A 21,519-nucleotide genomic window follows, 5' to 3' on the forward strand; every position below is an offset into this window, starting at 1 on the left:
CAGTACCCGTGCCATATGGAGGTTCCCAGGCTAGGGGTCCAATTGGAGCTGCAGCTGCTGGCCTATACCACAGCCATAGCAATGCAGGATCCGAGCCGCATCTGCGACCTACACCACAGCTCACGGCAACGAGGGATCCTTAGCCCGCTGAGCAAGGCCAGGGATCAAACCCTCAACATCATGATTCCTAGTCGGGTTTGTTAACCACTGAGCCATGATGGAAACTCCTCCTGAGGTATGTTTAATAACGTAACTGTTCACAAAATGTCCCCAAGGGCTTAGGGAGACAAACATGAGATATAAATTCCCCTGGTGCCAGCAGCAGTGGGAATCACTTCTAGCCAAAAGCATGAAAGGATAAAGGGAGGAAGTCTAAAGAGATAAAGGGAACACTCTAAAGAGGACAGTTGTGTGGAGGATGCTGCCTGATAAGAGCTTTGGCCTTTGGCGGAGGGAAGTTTCCTCACAAAGTGACTCAACAGGGAGGGAGCTGGGGGATAACTACTCAGACATCCCTTTCCTCCTGGCCTCTGGTCTCCTGCTGCTATCTCCCCATGCTGGACCCAACCAGAAGCCAGAGGGCAAGGGGAACTCTTGGGGGCCTATGTAGGTCAAACTTCTGGGACACAGACAAGTGGAGTAGGAGAGGCCAACAGAAAATATCAAGCACCTTCCATTCGATCGTGCCTTCCTCTGTTCTCAACCTTGCAGCCAGAATGATCTTTCTAGAACATGAATCTAGCCTTGTCTGGCCCTACTTTGATGTCCTTTGGTAGCTCTGCATTACCCTCAGATGAAGTCCATACTCAACACAAAAAATACAGGGCCTAACGATTTATCTCCCACGTCCCCCTCCAGGTTTAACTATTGCCATTCCCCTCTCAAACTTTACTGTGGAGCCATCCGTAATTATTTTCATACCTACAGGAACATCCCTTCCTTTGACCCTTTGCATGTCTTAGAACTCAGCCTGGAATGATCTTTTCTCTTCCATTCTCCTTCACTTGGCTAATGCTTATTCATCCTTTATTTATACATAGAAATGAAAGGGTTTCTCCATCCAGTTAGATTTTGGGAGAGCTAAGCAAAATTGCTGTTGTTTCCATAGCAATGTTTTCTTGAGTCCTGAAAGCAGCGGTTCTTTGAGGTTGTTTGATATTACCTTCATCTTTTAAGTGGACTTTTGTGATTTTCTTGAGATTCTAATTATAACAGATATATAGCCTACAAGGTCAAGCCTGAAAGTAATGAGAGTTAAGTTTTTTGGGTTTTTTTGTTTTTTTGTTTTTTTACTAAAGTGTAGTTGATTTAAATGTTGTATTAGTTTCAGGTGTACAGGAAAGTGATTACGTATTTTTTCTTTTTCCAATTATTTTCCATTTACAGGTTATTACAAGATACTGAATATAATAACTTATGTATACAGTAGGTCCTCATTGTTTATTTATTTTATATGTAGTAGTGTTTATCTGTTAATCCCAAACTTCTTTTTTTGTTGTTGTTTTTTTGTCTTTCCAGGGCCGCATCCAAGGCATATGGAGTTTTCCCCAACTAGAGGTCTAATCCAAGCTGTAGCTGCCAACCTATGCCACAGCCACAGCAACGCCAGATCCAAGCCGTGTCTGTGACCTACACCACAGCTCATGGCAACAATGGATCCTTAAGCCACTCTGCAAGGCCAGAGATCAAACCTGTTACCTCATGGTTCCTTGTTGGATTCATTTCCGCTGCGCCAAAACAGGAACTCCTGTTAATCCCCAACCCCTATTTTAGCCTTCTTTTCCTTTTCCCCTTGATAACCATAAGTTTGTTTTCTATGTCTGTGTGTCTGCTCCTGGTTTGTAAATAAGTTCATTTGTACCATTTTTTTCAGATTTCACAATAAGTGATAGCATGTGATATTTGGCTTTCTCTCTGACTTACTTTACTTAGTATGATAATCTCCAGGTCCATCTATGTTGTTGCAAATGGCATTATTTTGTTTTTTATGGCTGAGTAATATTCCATTATACATACATAATGGAACACACACACACACTCACACACACACACACACACACACACACATGCACGCGCGCGCTCGTGCACCATACCCTTATCTATTCAATCCATTCATGTGTTGATGGACACTTAGGTTGCTTCCATGTCTTGGCTCTGGTAAATGCTGTTATGAATATTGGGGTGCATATATCTTTTCAAATTAGAACTTGTGTCTTTTCTGGATATATCCCCAGGAGTGAGATTGCTGGATCATATGGTAACTCTATTTTTAGGTTTGTTTTCTGTGTGTGTTTGTGTGTGTTTGCTACCCCACAGCATGTGGAGTTCCCAGGCCAGGGATCAGACTTAAGCCACAGATGCAACCCAAGCCACGGCGGCAGCAACGCTGGATCCTTAACCCACTGCACTGGGCTGGAGATCGAACTTGCATGCCGGAGCTCCCAAGATGCCTCTGATCCCATTACGCCACAGCAGGAACCTCTATTTTTAGTTTTTTAAGGAACCTCCACACTATTCTCCATAACGGCTACACCAATTTATATTCCCACCATCAGTGTAGGAGTGTTCCCTTTTCTCCACATCCTCTCAAGAGTTAAGTTTTTAATGAGTTACTGAAATATACCTTCGAAGTGAGAACAGCAGATGCCTAATCTACCTCCTTAGAATCTTGGGATGCTAAATAGACTTCTAGGAGTCCTATTTGCATGGGGACCCAATGGGCTTCTTGGAAAAAATGATAAGTACATCTTTTGGAGGGAATTCTTCTGTGGCACAACAGGTTAAGAATCTGGCATTGTCACTGCAGCAGCTTGGGTTGCTGTTGTGGCACGGTTCAGTCCCTGGCCCAGGAACTTTCACATGCCAGGGATGCAGCAAAAAAGCAAAAAGTATGTCTTTTGGAGCAAAGAATGTAGACAAGAACTGCTTCTGTCCTCTGGACTGAAGAAGCTAAAGTGTATTAATGATTTTCTCTCATAACTGTACAGTCATCTCCAAATAGAAGTTAAATTTACATTATTAAAGAATATCAATTGAAAGTTCCTTTGTCCATCTGATTTTTAAAAATCATTTTTAAAGTTTCACTGAATTATAGTCAATTTACATCTGATTCTTTTTGAAAAACAAAAAACAACCAACCAAAAACCCCAAAGCTCTCATGACGGAGGAACATAGGCTTAAAGGGGGGTAGGATTTATTCTGTCAAGATTCAAATAGAAAGGCTATTCTTTTTTCCCTTAAGTCCAAAATTCCTCTATTCAAGGTTAGGACATACATTCCTATGTCTCTTGCTCCACCTTGTGGTTAGTCAAGAAATCACCCAACTCCCTAGCAGCACTATTCACAATGGCCAAGACATGGAAACAACCTAAATATCCATCAACAGATGAAAAGTTAAAAAAGATGTGGTGCATATATACAATAAAATAATACTCAGATTCAAAAGGAACAAAGTAGGCGTTCTTGTTGTGACTCAGCGGTAAGGAACCCAACTAGTATCCATGAGGACGTGGGTTCAATCCCTGGCCCCGCTCAGTGGGTTTAGGATCTGGTGATGCTGAGAGCTGTGGTGTAGGTCACAGATGCAGCTTTGATCCCATGTTGCTGTGGCTATTGTGTAGGCTGGAAACTTCCAATTCCACCCTAGCCTGGGAACTTTCCTATGCTGTGAGTGTGGCCCTAAAAAAAAAAAAGAACAATATAATATCATTTGCCGCAACATGGATGCAACTAGTGATTCTCATAGTAAGTGAAGTAAGTCAGAAGGAGAAAGACAAATACCATATGATATCACTTATATGTAGAATTTAAAATATGGCACAAATGAACCTATCTCAGAAACAGATTCAGAGACATAGAGAAAACACTTATGAGTGCCAAGGGAGAGGGAGGTGGGGAAGGGATGGATCGGGAGTTTGGATTTAATAGATGCAGACTATTACATACAGAATAGATAACAATTAAGGTCCTACTATGTAGCACAGGAAACTATATTCAGTATCCTGTGATAAACCATAATGGAAAAAAAATACAAAAAAGAATATATATGTATGTGTATAACTGAGTCAGTTCACTGTACAGCAGAAGTTAATATAACATTGTGAATCAACTATACTTCAATAAAAAATAAATTTTAAAAAATTATGAAATTTAGGCTATGATATTTTGAATTTCTAGCTTTGGATAGATTAAAATCATTTAAAATGTATGCATCATATTATAAGTTAAATAAATTCCGTCGCTAAAAAAAAGAAATCACCCACACCTCGTCAACTGGGACCTAGTCATCAGGATCTATATACTTGCCAACTGTTCCTCATAACAACTTTAGTCCAGACTCTGTGTAAGTACTATTCAAGATTTATTATGGCATTTAATCCTCAAAACAACACTATGAAGGGTGGCTTTTCATTTATTTTTTGTTTTGTTTTGTTTGCTGCATCTGTGGCACATGGAAGTTCTCAGGCTAGGGATTGAATCCAAGCTACAGCCACCCCACATCACGACTATGGCAACACTGGACCTTCAACCCGCTGCACCAGGCTGGGGATTGAACCTCTGCCACTGCAGAGACAATTGCCAGATCCTAATCCTGCTTCACCACAATGGGAACTCCTGAAGGATATACCTTATAGATGGAAAACCAAAATTAAGTGAGTTTACTTGATTTGCGATTGACATAAAGCTTTGTATCAAACATCATGGACCATAAATATCTTCGGTTAATATTAATAGAAAAAACCCATCTGTTCAAATGTAATGGAACACATAAATGAATGATTAAACAGACATAGCCATTACAATAAGATTTATGATTATGAACTTTTGAATTACAGAAAATTGCATATAGAATAATTTAAGTGTAATAAACCATTTTTAAAAAAGAGAGTTTACCAGAATTTAGGACTTGTCGAAGACCATACAAGCGGCAGTCAGGACTTGAACCAGCCCCTACTAGGCCTTTCCTTGCTATCACAATTGTCTGCTTATAAACTAATGCACACGTACATCACATATGTTTTTTTCTCTTTACAACACACATGTAAACATGTATCTTATTTAATTCCTCTACTGCAGAGATTTTCATTTTCAAAGCAGTCCAAAAGAAATGAATGATCCAAAGGTAGAAATCAGTATTTAAACCATAGGCACTAGATTAGAGCCTTAGGCCCCAGGATTAACTATTCTTGGTGAGAAAATTGTGTATTAGAAAAGCCAAGAGCTTTGCAATAGGACTTATGTTTGACTACCTGCTCTGCTGCTTACTAGCTTTGTATCTTTGGGCACATTACTTAAGGTCACTGGTTCAATTCTCTTACTTGTTGAGTTAAGAACCAGTGGACTCATGCCACAGGCAAGGACCTAAAAAGCAAAAAAAAAAGAACCAAAGGACTCAGATAATGCTAATTTTTATAAATCAAACTCTGGCTTGTTTTTCATGGAAATTAATTTCTAAAAGTTAATAACATCAGTAAATAAAGTGTCATGTTGGAATCTAATGGTTGATTGCTAGTAGATGGAAGAACTGTTCACATAGTGAGTTAAGATGTTAATGCACAGTGGATTGTTGGGAAGTGAAACTTTGAAGACCATATGCATGACAGCTGCAATGGTGGCTCCCAAAGATGTCTACATCTTTTTTTTTTTTTGTCTTTTTTGCCATTTCTTGGGCCGCTCCCGCGGCATATGGAGGTTCCCAGGCTAGGGGTCGAATTGGAGCTGTAGCCACCAGCCTACACCAGAGCCACAGCAACGTGGGATCCAAGCCATGTCTGCGACCTACACCACAGCTCATGGCAACGCCGGATCCTTAACCCACTGAGCAAGGGCAGGGATCGAACCCACAACCTCATGGTTCCTAGTCGGATTCGTTAACCACTGAGCCACAACAGGAACTCCAAGATGTCTACATCTTAATCCTCAGAATCTGTGAATATGTGAGGACACATGGCAAAGGGGAACCAGGGTTGCTGAAGGTATTAAGATTGCTAATCAGCTAACCCTAAAATAGGAAGATTATCTTGGATTATCTGGGTAGGTCCAACTCAATCACAAGGCTTTTGTTTTGATAAATGGTAGAGTCAGAGGAAGAAGTAAGTGTAGAAGAAAGTCACACAGAGATGCACTGTGCTTGCTTTGAAGATGGAGAAAGAGGGACGGGAGTCAAAGGATATGAGCAGCATCTAGAAGCTGGAATGAGCAATGGAACAGATTCTCTTCTAGAGCCTTTTTTTTTTTTTTTTTTTGGTCTTTTTAGGGCTGCACCCGTGGCATATAAGGATTCCCAGGCTAGGGGTCGAATGGGAGCTGTAGCTGCCAGCCTACGCCACAGCCACAGCAACGCCAGATCTGAGCTGAGTCTTCGACCTACACCACATCCCATGGCAAGACCGGATCCTTAACCACTGACTGAGGCCAGGGATCAAACCTGTGTCCTCATGGGTACTAGTCAGATTCATGAACCATGACAGGAACTCCCTATAGCCTTTAGAAAGAAATGCAACCCTGCTGACTCCTTAGTTTTACCCCAGTGATACCTGGGTCAGACTTCTATCTGACAAAATTGTAAGATAATATATTTGTACTGTATAAGCCACTAAGTTTGTGGCAATTTGTTGTAGCAGCAATAGAAAACTAACACAATACCTGTGATCATCAGCGTGTCCAGATTTCTTACCTATTTCCTATGGTTGTGTGGAAAAACCACTGGACTTGGAATCTGAAGATCAAGGCTGACATCTCAATTCTGCTGTGACATAGCTGTGTGACTTCCAGTAAATCACATTCCTCTCTAAATGTGTTTATCCTATGGTGGCACCTACCTCACAGAGTTGTTATGTACATATGAGATAATGGATGTGTAGGGGTTGTATAAACTATAAAGCATGCTATAGATGAAAGGAATTATTTACAGTGCATAGTAGGTAATTGGTATGCAGGATGAGATTAATCATCTTTGACAGTCCTTGGGCTGTGGAAATGTGATTTCCAAATGTAAGCTGGAAGAGCTCCTGCTGTGGCTCATTGGGTTAAGGATTTGGCATTGCCACAGCTGTGGTGTAGGTCACAGGTGCAGCTCAGATACAGCTGGCCTAGAAACTTTCATTATGTCGTGGTGTGGAAAAAAACAAAACAAAACCCTAGAAAGCTAGGTACTCTGGGGAGAACAAGAGATCATACACGATATCTGCTCTTATGTTGTTTACAGTGTAATTATGGAGATAACATATTGATGAGAAGATTTAAACAATAACTCAAAATGTATATGACAATTGCACAAGAGAAGTCACAAGGTTATATATGATTAAGTGCCAAAGAAGTGATACCAAAAATGTATCTTGGAGTTCCCATTGTGACTCAGGTGGTTATGAACCCAACTAGTATTCCTGAGGATATGAGTTTGATCTCTTGCCTCCCTCAGTGGGTTAAGGATCTGGTGTTGCCATGAGCTGTGGTGCAGTTCACAGATGTGGCTCGGATCCTATTGCTGTGGCTGTGGTGTAGGCCAGCAGCTGCAGCTCTAATTCAACCCCTAGCCTGGGAGCTTCCATAAGGCTGTAGTGTGGCGCTAAAAAGCTAAAATATAATAAAAGACAAGAAGACATTAAAAAAATGTATTCTAGGAGTTCCCGTCGTGGCGCAGTGGTTAACGAATCCGACTAGGAACCATGAGGTTGCGGGTTTGGTCCCTGCCCTTGCACAGTGGGTTAATGATCCGGCGTTGCCATGAGCTGTGGTATAGGTTGCAGACACGGCTCGGATCCCGCGTTGCTGTGGCTCTGGCGTAGGCCAGTGGCTACAGCTCCGATTCGACCCCTAGCCTGGGAACTTCCATATGCCGCGGGAGCGGCCCAAGAAATAGCAATAGCAACAACAACAACAACAACAAAAAAGACAAAAGACAAAAAAAAATGTATTCTAAGTTCAAGTAAGGGATGGATGGAGGGGTGGGCAGGAAGACTCAAAGACAGATGCCAGGCAGAGGAAGGTTGTAGGCAGGATTTTGGTGGGTGGTTAGGTGGAGAGCAATTGCCACTATTATACCCACAAAGCATTGTTTTTCTACACACAATTCCAGGAATCATACTTTACATTTAAGACATTAGCAGTCAGTTCCAACATTTCAAATGATATTCTTTTTGACCCCTTTGTTTCCTTTCTCTTTTTTAAAAATTGCCAACTTATAGAAAAGTTATAAGAATGGTGTAAAGGAGGAAACCCCCCCCCGAACTTTAGAATAGGCATCCCCAAATGATGCCTCACCACCCCCAAATTATCAAAATCAGGAAATTAACTTCTATGCGTATTACCATCGAATCCACAGACCCCAAGTTTAGCCAATTGTCCCAATAATATACTTTGTAGTGATGCATCTAATTATCAAATCTCGTTGGTCTTTAATCAAAACACTTCCTGAATCTTTCTTTGATTTTCATGACCCTGTCTTTTTAAGGATCATATGTAATATTTCATAGAATATTCCTCAATTTGGATTAGTCTGATGTTTCCTTTTTATTTATTTATTTTTTGCCCCACCCGTGGCCTGTGGAAGTTCCTGGGGCAAGGACTGAACCTGTGAACCCAAACCACTTCAGTGACCTGTTGAACCACACAGGAACTTCCTGATGTTTCTTCTTGATTAGAGTAAGGTTATACATCTTATCAGGATAGCTCAGAAGTATGCTGGTTTTTTCCTCATTGCATACGATTAGGCGGTAACAATTTTAATTAGTCTCATTACTGATGTTGGCTGTGTTCATAGAGTAAATGATACTCGTCAGGTTTTTCTATTGTAACATTGTTCATTTTTCCTTCTTAACCAACAAGTATTTTGCAGGGAGGTACTTTGAGACCATGCAAATTTCCCATTCCTCATCACATTTTCACCAAGTTAGTACATACACTGATGTTTCTTGATAGAATTATTACTAGTATGATTGCCAAATGGTGATTCTCTGATTCCATTATCTTTGCTAATTCATTATTGTAGAAACAAAAATCTTTCTTTGCTCCCTATTTATTTCTTTATATCAGTTTAGACTCATGTCTTCCTATTGTATATAACGGACTATAACCCTTTAGCATCATTATTTATTTTGGTTCTCAAATTGTCCCTCTTCTGGCCCTGGGGGAGGGGAGTGGGAACCCCTTCAAGCTGGCCTCTGTGTCCCTTTGACACGTTTTCATCATTCTTTGACTACTTCCTTACGTTTTGGCATACAAAATATTCCAGATTCATCTTGTACCTGCCCTGCCCTTGTCTTGGGTATTACCCATTTCTCCAAGAAGCTCTAGTTACTTTCAGTGGAAAATGGCCTTTTAGTGGAGAACAATATTTAGAAACCAAGATGGAGGTATTAGGTATGCTCATTGCTTTTGGGGTGTCACAGCTCCCCCTCTCAGTGAACATGGCTTTAAAATATATGTATGCATATACATCCTCACATATATATATATGCACATAAACATTCACCTCTATATTTACTTCTGTATCTATCAATTAAAAAATAGGAGTTCACATTGACACATATAATTCCAGTCCGATATCAACAGCATACACTTATTTATTTATTTTTTTTTTGTCTTTCTGTCTTTTCTAGGGCCGCACCCGCAGCATGTGGAAGTTCCCAGGCTAGGGGTCTAATCGGAGCTGTAGCCACCAGCCACAGCAAGGCCAGATCCAAGCCATGTCTGTGACCTACACCACAGCTCACGGCAACGCCGGATCCTTAACCCTCTGAGCGAGGCCAGGGATCGAACCCTCAACCTCATGCATGGTTCCTAGTCGGATTCGTTAACCACTGAGCCATGATGGGAACTCCCACAGCATACATTCTAATTTCTACCTTTCCATATTTGTAACTGCCTTCTTGCACAATGATTTATCTGAGAAATCATGGCTGTATGTAACCAGTCTCCACTGCCACTGCTACCCTCTCCCCTCACCCTCTTTATTTGGCTTGGATTCTGACATCTTGCACCATCAACACACATATTTACTCTCCTCATACTGCTCATGCTCCAATACCTGTCATCAAGCTACACTTACACACCTGGGCCCAGATACCTAGCTTGATCAGCCCCACCTAGGCAAATTTTAGACTTAATTATTCAGAAGGGAAGGAGAGAAGGCTAATGGAAAACCAGATGCTTCCTTCTTTTTTTTAAACTGAAGTATAGTTGATCTACAATGTTGTGTTACTTTCAGGTGTATAGCCAAGTAATTCGTGTGTGTTTGTGTGTGTGCGTGTGTGTGTGTGTGTTCATGGGAACATGTGAAATATATATACACGGGAACTCCCTTGTATCGCATTTCAAAAAGAAGACAGAGGCCAGGGTTTTCAGACAGAAACTCTTAAATTCTTGCCCCTTCCTTCCTCCTAACAACATTTAAACTCTTTGCTGCTCGCATACCTGTCTGTGCATCTTTCCCTCCAGACCCAATGATAGACACATTCCATTCTATTTTAAGGCTAATCCCCCATTTTTTTCCTGCCTCTCTAAGGATCTTGAAACTTCACTTGTCTCCTCTTTTTCCTGTATTGTGCCAGATGCTTTTGTTATTACTGGGGATATGGTGGGTAAAAGGTAGGTGAAGTACCAACTTTCCAATGGACCTTATAAAATAGAGAAGACAGGCAGACAATAAGCTAAAAGACAAATAATATAACTTCAGATAATGAGTACTATTTTATATAGAGTGGTAAGAGAAGGCCTCTTTTAAGAGGTAACATTTGAACTGACATACGATTGTGAGAAGGAGCCAGTGATGCAAAATCTAAAGGAAGAACAGTTCAGGCAGAGAAGTAGACATGACGGCCCTAAGGCAAGAACCGCCATTCTATGTTGAAGGACGTGAGAAAGCCAGCATGAATGGAGCAGAGGGAATGGAGGAAGAGTGGAAATCATATGTGAGCCGTATAAGTGATGGCAAGCAGCTAGATTTTATTTAAAGTGATGAGAGGAGCCACTGGCAGGTTTTAAAAGGGGAGTATTATGATCTGGTTTCTGATTAATATATTTTATTTCATTTTTTGTCTCTTGTCTTTTTCGGGCTGTACCTGTGGCATGTGGAAGTTCCCAAGCTACAACTTGGAGCTGTAGCTGCCAGCCTACACCACAACCACAGCAACTCAGGATCCAAGCCATGTCTGTGACCTACATCACAGCTCACGACAACTGGGGATCCTTAACCCACTGAGTAAGGCCAGGGATCGAACCCACATCATCATGGATGCTAGTCAGGTTCGTTAACCACTGAGCCATGATGGGAACTCCTGATTAATATATTTTAAATATCATTTTATGTCTTCACATTCTCCCTTCCAGGCAGAGTCTCGGAATCTGTATCTTTAGATCAGAGATGAGGAACACTTGGCTGGTATTTGTGAGTGAAGAACTTTCATTTTACATAAAGTATTTTTTTAGAGTCATTTACTTTATTCTGAAGTTTGAACATCAAATTCTTCATAGAACTATGGTTATGGTACAAGAGAGAACTGTTTCTTATGGGTCACACAAATTCTTTGCTATGTCGTACACACATCTGGTCTCACAATAGAAGACTCCGTAAGAACATGCCTACGTTTTGACCTAGATGCCAAGCTACCAAATGTGGAGCGCCTCAGTGGGCAGGACACTAATAACTAGCGCTCCTAAGGTATAATTGCTTAGAGTGTGGGCCCAGGACAGAATGTTAAATAGTATTTCTCTTGTTACCCATCTCCTCCTTCTGGGCCTTTCCTCCCACACTTAGCAACCCCTTTCCCCACCCCAGGTTTATTGGGCTCTCAAGTGGCCCACAGAATGCTTTAAAAATGGGGAATAAAAACAAATCCATTCACAAAACGGTGCTAGTTTTTCATTCCTTTTAAGGGTATTATTGACAGTTAAGAGGGGGTTTTTGTTTGTTTGTTTGTTTGCTGCATCTGCGACATGTGGAAGTCCCTGGGCCGGGGATCAAACCCATGCCACAGCAGTGACCCAAGCCGTTGCAGTGTGACAATGGAGCCTTAACCTGCTGCACTACAAGAGAACTGCAACAGACCTAAAGGGGACAATGAATCACTGATGTGGGAATTTTAGACACTAAAATAGATAACTTTGAGCTTGACTTTAACAGACTCACAGTATTCCCAATCTACTCAACCTAGAATCAGTATTCCATATTTCTGATTTATCCTGACTCTCAAATGTAAATGTGGATAATGGGATTAACGAAGAAATTTATCTTTGAATTTTTAGGAGTAAGGCTCAGATTTGTTCCTTTGGAAGGCAGATAGCAATTTCATTGACTAAGACAACTTTCTGGTAGTTCCCACTGTGGTACAGTGGGTTAATGATCGAGCTTGTCTCTGTGGCATTGCTGATTTGATCCCCAGCCCAGTTAAGAGGGTTAAGGATCTGGTGTTGCTGCACGGTAGGTCTCAGGTGTGGCTTGGATTTGATCCCTGGCTGGGGAATTACCACTAGCTGCAGGTGCGGCCAAAAGAGGAAAAACAAACAAACAAACAAACAAAAACCAAAAAACTTTGTGAAGCAGGCAGCAAACATAGAAATGAGGTATATTTAATTTTCACTATTTCTGACCTCTCATCAGAAAAAAATGGGGAGAGAAGTGTCACCAAAACTGATGGGATGGAAATTCTTGAGGTAAAAATGAGGAGTGAGGTGACTGAAGATGGAAAAAAAGCACTTAAATACTCTTAGAGAGCCTGGGAAAATGGGGCAAAAAATTATAATCTGCATGTCTCATGTTTATTTGGGGTCTTAAGATACTTTTAACTTGCCAATGTCTCAATTTCCTTTAAAGTGGTAATAGCTTAATTTATGTTTTCTCTGAGAAATACGCTTTACAATAGTTATGAATTAGAGTTCTCATTGTGGTTCAGCAGTAGCAAACCTGACTGGCATCTATATGGTTGTAGGTTTGATCCCTGGCCGCACTCAGTGGGTTAAGGATCCCATGTTGCAGTGAGCTGTGGTATAGGTCGCAGATGCGGCTCAGATATGGCTGTGGTGTAGGCTGGCAGTTGTAGCTCTGATTTGACCCCTAGCCTGGGAACATCCATATACTGCAAGTGTGGCCCTAAAAAGCAAGCAAACAAACAAACAACCCCCCCCCAAAGTTATGAATATTCAAAGGGAGGATGGCAAATTTATAAATTATTTAAAATGGGAAAATAGGAGTTCCATCATGGCTCAGTGGTTAACAAACCCTACTAGCATCCATGAGGAGAGGACACAGGTTTGATCCCTGGCCTCACTCAGTGGGTTAAGCATCCCGTGTTGCCATGAGCTGTGGTGTAGGTCAAAGACGTTGCTGTGGCTTTGGCATAGGCTGTCAGCTCTGATTCAACCCCTAGCCTGGGAACCTCCATATGCCACCGGTGAGGCCCTAAAAGACAAAAAAAAAAAAAAAAAAGAAAAGAAAAGAAAATAATACTTCTGGTTTGGAAGTCCTGACTGTGCCACAGGTCACTTGTGAGCTTCACCTCTCCAGGTAGATATTTCTCTTCATAGGCCAGCTCAAAGTCCTCCTATGATTCCTTGAGGGTCTTCATATTTTATATATCCAATCTGATATTTTGTCATTAGAAATGGGGTCAGAATTGTATTGGGCCAAGCAACAAAGAGAAATTTTTCCTGTACATTCTTCTGGTTTCCCTCTGGTAGTTCCATTCTGATAGTTCCTCTTGGTCGTTTGGGGGAGTTCTTCCTCTTCTATAAGCTCCTCAAAGCTTGGTTCTTGAGCCCTTTTCTCTTCACAATGAGTGTAGGTGATTTTATTAATAGGCTTTGGTTACCACCTAGAAGCTCATAAACTTCACATTGATATGTCCAATTTAGGCCTCTTTCTGAGCGCCAGACCTGGTCCTCCTTTTGTATGGCTCACAAATGACTCAAACATAACATATCCAAAACTAAGTTTAAGCTTATCTTCTCCCAGAACTGCTTCTCTTTCAAAAGTTGTTTACTGAGATACTGGCACCGTCACCTATTTGCCCAGAAAACCAGGCACACATTCATTCTTCCACTATCCTAAACCAGTCAATTCTACCTCCTGAATATATGACATATCTGTATACATATATTTCCACTATTACTCCTCAAATGTGAATCATCACTTTCTAATGCCTATATTACTTTAATGCCCTCCTAAGTACTCTCTTCTTTCAGTCTTGGCCTCACCACCCCACCTCCAAACTATTTTTCACACATCATCCAGAGTGATTTACTTGGAAAACACTTGTGATCATGTCTTCCTGTTTTATTTGTTCAACTATTATTTACTGAGTACCTATGGTATGCCAGACAATAGTCTAGAAGCTAGGAATCCCATGATACCAAAAAATACACAAGGTAATGTCTTCTTTTTATTCTTAGGAAGGTTCTATATAATCTCTCTCTCTCTCTCTCTTTTTTTTCCCCTTGCTTTTCCATACCTGTGGCATATGGAAGTTCCCAGGCTAGGGGTCGAATTGGAGCTGCAGCTGCTGGCTTACACCACAGCCACAGCAATGCCAGATCCGAGCCTTGTCTGTAACCAACACTGTAGCTCACGGCAATGCCAGATACTTAACCCACTGAATGAGGTCAGGAATCCAATCTGCATCCTCATGGATACTAGATGTGTTTGTAACCCACTGAGCCACAATGGGAACTCCAGTTCTGTATAACCTTGATTACTGACTCAATTCTCCTTTGCCCCTGAATCACTTACAGTTTAGCCAAATTGACCCTTCTCAGAGTTTTTGAACAAGTATATTCCTATACATTCCTATACCCATTCTTACACAATTTTCAAATGTTTGCCTAAGTATCTCTTGTTTATAGAGAAACTCTGACCAAACTAGATCCCTCCGTATTTCTCTTTCTAGAAACATTCACAATGATAAATTTTTAAAATTGCATGCTTATTTAATCTCTCTCCAACTAGTTTTCTTGTAAGCTCCAAGAGAACAGGAAAATTTCTTTTTTATTACTCTATTCTGAGTGTCTGAGACATGTTAGGAGCTCAATTTTTTGGTTCAATGAGTAAATAAAAATGCCTCTCTATAGAATGTTACATATTTAAATTGTCTGTGACCTGTAAGATTTAGAGGCCTCTTTATAAAGGGAAAAACTAACAGGTCACACTTTAGGACGTGGCCTCTCTTTGTTTCTCGTCAGAAAATTCTAATTACTGACTGAATTTGAAGACTTTTTTACTGTAAGCAGATGGGGTAGGGAGTCCTTGGAGGAAAAGAATTAGATATAATTATTTGACATAAGAGAAGTCATTTTGGACTAAGTCTGTGCTGGCCACAATATTTGCCCTTGAACTGGTCTCAGTAATTAATGAACTTCAAGGAACAAAGCAATGCAGAAACAGAGGAAAAGCAGTCAGGAAACAACAAAACAGCGTCCTAGTTCCTCCTCCAAGGATATACATATCAAGCTGATACTTATCTTCAAGTTGTTCTATAGGAACTAACCTCTGTACCCCCTCTTGGAGAACGGTAAATACATGATAAGACCTCAGACTGGTAGGAACCTAAGGAATGATGATGATGTTAACATTTTTCAGTCTCTTGTGACTTGAATCAACTAAAGGTTGGACCTTGTCAATCTTTGCCCCAATTCAATATTGAATTCACCTCTTCTCAAGCCCCTTCATGAATATGCACATACCCTTTATGAATATGCATGTAACCTTAGCTTAAAACTTACCCAATTTTGCTGGGGAGACACTGCTTTGGGAAAGATTCCCCAGTATTCTTACTTGTTGCAGCTAATAAATCCTTCCTTCTCCTGATTTTTGGCTTAGTTGTTGTCTTTTGGTTAGATATCCACCAAAAGGCTAACCCAGTTGTGGGGAATCATTATTGGTAGTGTGTTATTGCTTCAGAGAGTTTAAGAAAATAACACCCCAAAATGCACATATCACTTCAGGTATTTATTCAACAAACATGACTGTTTTACAATGTGCTGGGAAGCTAAGTTAGGGGTTAATAATAAAGCAAAAACGCTGCTTTAAAGGAGGGCAATCTAGTGGAGTTGCTTGGTTTAAAAATTGATAGGTTCTTGAAAACCTGTTTTTTTTTTTTTTTTGTCTTTTTTGTCTTTTTAGGGCCACACCTGAGGCATATGGAGGTTCCCAGGCTAGGGGTCCAACTGGAGCTGTAGCCGCTGGCCTACACCACCACCACAGCAACATGGGATCCGAACTGCATCTGTGACCTACACCGCAGCTCACGGCAACACCTGATCCTTAACCCACTGAGCGAGGCCAGGGATAGAACCCGCAACCTCATGGTTCCTAGTCGGATTCAATTCCCCTGTGCCACAATGGGGAACTCCATATTGGGATATTTGAACAATATTTTTCAATTAATTTATTTCATCTGCTGCTCTAGTTCAGGTTTCATCATTTTTTCTTTCTTTTTCGGTTTGTGTTTTTAGAGCTGCATCCTTGGCAAATGAAAGTTCCCAGGCTAGGGGTCGAATCAAAGCTGCAGCCACCAGCCTATTCTACACCATAGCCACAACAATGGCCAATCTGAGAGCGCATCTGTGACCTACACCACAGCTCAAGGCAACGCAAGATACTTAACCCACTGATTCAGGCCAGAGATCGAACCTGAGTCTTCACCGATACCGCTTGGGTTCGTTACTGCTGAGCCACTATAGGAACTCCAGGTTTTACCATTTCTTTCCTGATTCCTTGGGCTTCTCCTTCCCAACTCTTTATTTTCCTATCCAGCATCATTTCTTGTCTTAGCATTCCCACCTCCGCCCTTTTTGCCTTTTTAGGGCTGCACCCACAGAGGTTCCCAGGCTACAGGTCGAATTGAAACTGTAGCTGCTGGCCTACACCAGAGCCACAGCAACACCAGATCCCAGCCATATCTGAGACCTACACCACAGCTCACAGCAACAGTGGATCCTTAACCCACTGAGCAAGGCCAGGGAGTGAACCTGCGTCCTCATGGATACTAGTCAGATTCCGTTTCCCCTGAGCCATGAAGGGAACTCCCTTAGCATTCACTTTTTAAAAATTATTTTATTCTGTTTCTCCCCATTTGAATTCATGCTCCAAGAAGGCAACAATTTTTGTTTTGTTCATGATTGTCTTCCCTATATCTGGAGCTGGGGAGGCCTAGAAAAATGTAAAGACCTAAAACAATCATCAAGATATCTCTGCTTCAAGGGCTTCTGCATTCACTCATGTTTCTTCCTTTTGTGTGCTAGAACTGCTTATGCCAAGGTTAGTAAGTCACACACCTAGTACCACATCAGTTGCTTTTTATTTTCCAAGTACGTCTGTTTCAATCACATCTTGCCCACCAACGGCCACTGAAGGCAGGAAAAAACCTTGGGGAAACGGACTTAAGGGACAGGAGGTGGCTGCTCAGCGAAAGTTGGCTAACAACACTAACTGTGGACTCTAGTCTCTGGGGGAGCTCAAAGTGTTTTCGCATAGAAGAGTGAACACATTTACACCGGTCTTTTAAACACTTAGGCGAAGTGCACGACGGTCTAGCAAGCTGTAAGGAGGAGAAGCACGGCGGCTATCTCTCCCGTTCCGCTCAGCTCCACTCCCACGCAGCTTCCATCCGGCGGCAGAAAAACACTTCCGGCGTTCTGCTTTTTACGTGCCGAGTCACGGCCAAAACTCCACCCAGGTCTGAGGGGCATGATACGCAAAATACGACATGAGTGGGGGGAGGGGAAGCCTGGAAATTAATTTTCTCCACTCGCTTAGCGGTTTCCTCATCCGGGGAATATTTCTCTCGGAGCGGTGGAGCACTATTCAGCTGCTACCTCAAGCCACCTCCCCTCTTCCGTCATAAACGCTGCGCAGCCTCCCAGGCGCCGTTCTCCCGTCGTCCTCCGCGTCCCTCTCTCCGCCTCTTTTCCCTCGCCCCGCCCACTCCGTGTCCCGAAGAGCTCTCTGCGTGCTGCGAGATGCCGGCCCGGTCTCTTTGGTTCTTTTTTATTCCTTGTTCCCATTGGTTGATCACATGCACGTGACTTCTATCTTGCCTTGTGATTGGCTAAAGTCAGTTGCGTCATCGACGGCGGGAGGGTGGGGGGGATGAGGGAAGTTGGTTTGAGGGAGACCGGATTGGGGGAGGGGTTCAGGCCTGTCCTCCCCGGCGGCTGCGGCAGCACCAGCGCCGGCCGCCACCGCCTCTGGAACGCGGAGGAGGAGGAGCGGCTGGAGAAGTAGGAGGAGGAGGAGGGCCCTAGGGATCGGGATGCCCATTACTCCGGCTTGGTGGTGAATGTTGAGGAGAGTCACGGTTGCTGCAGTCAGTGCCACAGGGAGGAAGTTGTGGTGTGAGGCCGGGCGGGAGCTCGCGGCGCTGTGGAGAGTAGAAGCGCGGGGTCGGTGCGAAGACTCCGCGGCTGCCAGACCCTTTCCTACTCTGACCATGCCTGGAAGGAACAAGGCGAAGTCTACCTGCAGTTGCCCTGACCTGCAGCCCAATGGACAGGATTTGGGCGAGAGCGGCCGGGTTGCCCGTCTGGGAGCCGACGAATCTGAGGAGGAGGGACGGAGGGTGCCTGTCAGTAATGCCGGAGACCCTGAGATCGTCAAGTCTCCCAGCGACCCCAAGCAATACCGGTGAGGGAAGAGGCTTAGACCAGGGAGGAAAGCAGGGCGAGGGCCTCAGAGTGGCCGCTGTGGTCTCTTCTTGTCTCCGAATCTTCCGAAGGAGCACCAGGGGCACATTCCCAGCCCCAAAGCTTCCTTGGATGGAGGTGTCAAGAGCAGTTAGAGGCTTCCGTGTTGTGTGAGCTGGACGAGGGGGAAAACTTGGGTTCCACAAGGAATCTGGATGTCAGAATGGGCAGGGTTGTTGGAATAATTTTGATACTCGCTAAAGCAAGAATGGAGGTTTCTCTGAGGAAAGCAGGCTGGATGGGCGGGGGGTGGGGTGGGGTCTTGGTATTGTGAGGAAAGGTTCAAGGAGCTGGAGATTTTAATTTTGGAGGGGATATTTAAGGGAAATATATCACTATCCACAAACATTCCAGGTGCCCGTTGATGAAAGAGGGGTAAAACTAATGGGTGGAAGTTACTGGAGGGTAATGTGGCTTCAGTAAAAGAACTTAGGCATCAGAGTTGGCCTGAAATGAAATGACTTACTTCCATGGTTTTTTTCTCATTGCTCTAATGGTTGGGTGACGTCTTCCAAGAATATATTATATTAGAGAGGGCTTGAGTCTCAGTTGGGTGAATCATAGAAGATTTGTAAGGTTTCCTCTCATCCCGCAATTCTCAACTTTTGGTTTGTATCATAATCCTCTAAACATCTCTAATATCTGGAGGCTCAATCCCCACCTGAGTATATTCTTCGCAGGTAGCCTATTCCATAGAATGTCATGACTATAATTATTTTAAAGAGAGATCATATTGCTTAGCTTCATTTTACAAGTTGAGGAAATTGAGATCCAGAGGGTTTGCTTCTTGCTCAGAATTAAATTGCTAAATAATAACAGAGCTGGTATGAACACGGTGTCCATCTGACACTAACTCCAGTGCACCATTTACTGATATTTTTAATAAAGTTCTTACTCATATTGAGTTGAAAGCTAAAGGATTCTTTCTAGGTTTTAATTTGTTATAAGCCCCTACAGTGTTAGAGCAGGAAAGAACCTTAAAGATAATCTTTTTCATTCCCTACCACCCTCAATAGGCAGATGACTGAAACTAAGGTCTAGAAAGAAGTGATTTAGCCCCAAGTTGAAGACAGACCTAATTTTTTCTTACTAGAGATTAACAGTTCACAACTCTGTACTATTCTTCCCTGGCTGCAGATCTTTATGGATGGGCCAAATTTTCTCTTATCAAAGACATTACATTAGTAATGATGTAAATGAGCAATTTGAACCTTGATAAAAGGTATTTATTTAGTTTTTGCCTTCCAGTTTAAATAACAGCTTCAGTTTTTTTTCCCTGCCTTTTTAAAGTTATATAATAAAAGTAATGTTTATAGAACATACACCACATGTCAGATACTGTTCTAACTGCTGTGGATGTATTTTTTCATTTAATGACCTCATTTTGGGCAAATTCATTCGAAAAACTCTTGTAAGTCTTACTGTGTGTTAGGCACTGAGCTATCTTAACTCTTTTCTGAAACTTGGTTGAATATAACTTAATAAATGATATTTTATTCTGGGTAACAGGCATACAGAGGTGATTAAAACTGTCCCTGCTGGGAGTTCTCTGTGGTCCAGTGGTTAGGACTCAGTGCTTTCACTGCTGTGGCTTGGATTCAGTGTCTGATCTGGGAACTGAGATCCCACATCAAGCTGCTACATGCCTTGGCCAAAGAATTAAAAAATAAAACATTCCCTGCCTTCAGGGAACTTCCAAAGTAGTAGAGGGACACAGACATATAAAAAAGGTATAATTAGAGCACTAAAGTTTGATAGAAACTGTAATAGAAGTGTGTGCTAGGTATAGTGAGGAATAAAGTAAGGAGTGGTAAACTCCTTACTGGGGAGAAAGTTGGAAAAGACCTTCAAAAGAGAAGATAAGACTTAAAAAGGTATTTTTGTGTGAGTTGTTGCATTTCCACATTTTTATGGACCTTTGCCAAATGATGGTCCTTAGTGTCTCAGTTTTTGTGTTTTGTTTTGTTGGCCAGATTGTGGCATGTGGAAGTTCCTGGGCCAGGGATCAAACCTGTGCCACTGAAGGTCCTGAGCCACTGAGTGACAAAGGCTGGATACCTAATCCACTGTGCCACAAAGGAACTCCTCACTTTTCTTATTTTGAAGTGAAAGGGGTTGATTAAAAATACCAGTGTTTTCCAGGAGCTTTCTCTCCTTTCAAAGGAGCACGTCCACTTTTATCTGTTTTACATACTAAAATTTTCAATTAGGCTTTTAAAAGAAAAAGTTTGTACTTTAAAATAAAGGTGGAAAATTGTGATACTAGATGATGTATACGGATTTACCCAACCTAAAGTTAAATTCTCTTGATTTTGTTGCCAGAAGTAGACATGAGGCCCAGAGAGCTGAATTATCCTTCCAGGATCTGCTCAGGTGTTATCTCTGTGAGGCCTTTCCAGGCAGAACTAATCCCCTTTTTCACTCTATTTCAGTAGTACCTTGTACATGGTCCATTTCATTACACGTCCATCATAATATAATTATATGTCTCTTGAATGTGTGAAAAAGCACCAGAGGCAAACGTGATTAAAGGATTATTTTGGTGAAATTATCATCCTGAAATATTTGCTTATCAGACTGCATTTATTAGGCAATAGCTTGTGGAATTTTACTTCTGTTTGTGTAAATTGTTTTAAGCTTCTTTGAAATGTTAATCATACCTCTAGGACATCTATTCTGCTTTTTAAGTGATCTGTATAAATGTCTGTGATTGTTGATTTCTTTCTTTTGTGGAAAGAAAAAAATATGCACACACACACAGGATCCCCCACCCCCACCCCGCCCCCGCTGTAAAGTAGGCCTTGAGAACTACTCAAGTGGAGGTCCTCTAAGAAGTTGCAGGGAAAG

At 42.0% G+C, this 21,519-nt stretch overlaps 1 protein-coding gene across 3 annotated transcripts in view; it reads left to right on the forward strand.

The window, feature by feature from the left end:
- Nucleotides 1-18,093: 18,093 nt before the first annotated feature.
- NRDC (nardilysin convertase) overlaps nt 18,094-21,519 on the forward strand; it is an 89,254-nt gene continuing 85,828 nt past the window's right edge. The window contains exon 1 of one of the 3 annotated variants that reach the window (XR_007136159.1): nt 18,094-18,613. Coding sequence is in view for 2 of the 3 variants with exons in the window: in XM_047789126.1 (XP_047645082.1) it covers nt 18,270-18,613 (344 nt within the window). In the remaining variant the exon portion in view is untranslated. The remainder of the gene's footprint in view (nt 18,614-21,519) is intronic. The other 2 variants (XM_047789126.1, XM_047789125.1) reach the window with 2 other exon arrangements.

Source organism: Phacochoerus africanus, chromosome 8, assembly GCF_016906955.1.
Source record: "Phacochoerus africanus isolate WHEZ1 chromosome 8, ROS_Pafr_v1, whole genome shotgun sequence".
Classification (NCBI taxonomy): domain Eukaryota; kingdom Metazoa; phylum Chordata; class Mammalia; order Artiodactyla; family Suidae; genus Phacochoerus; species Phacochoerus africanus.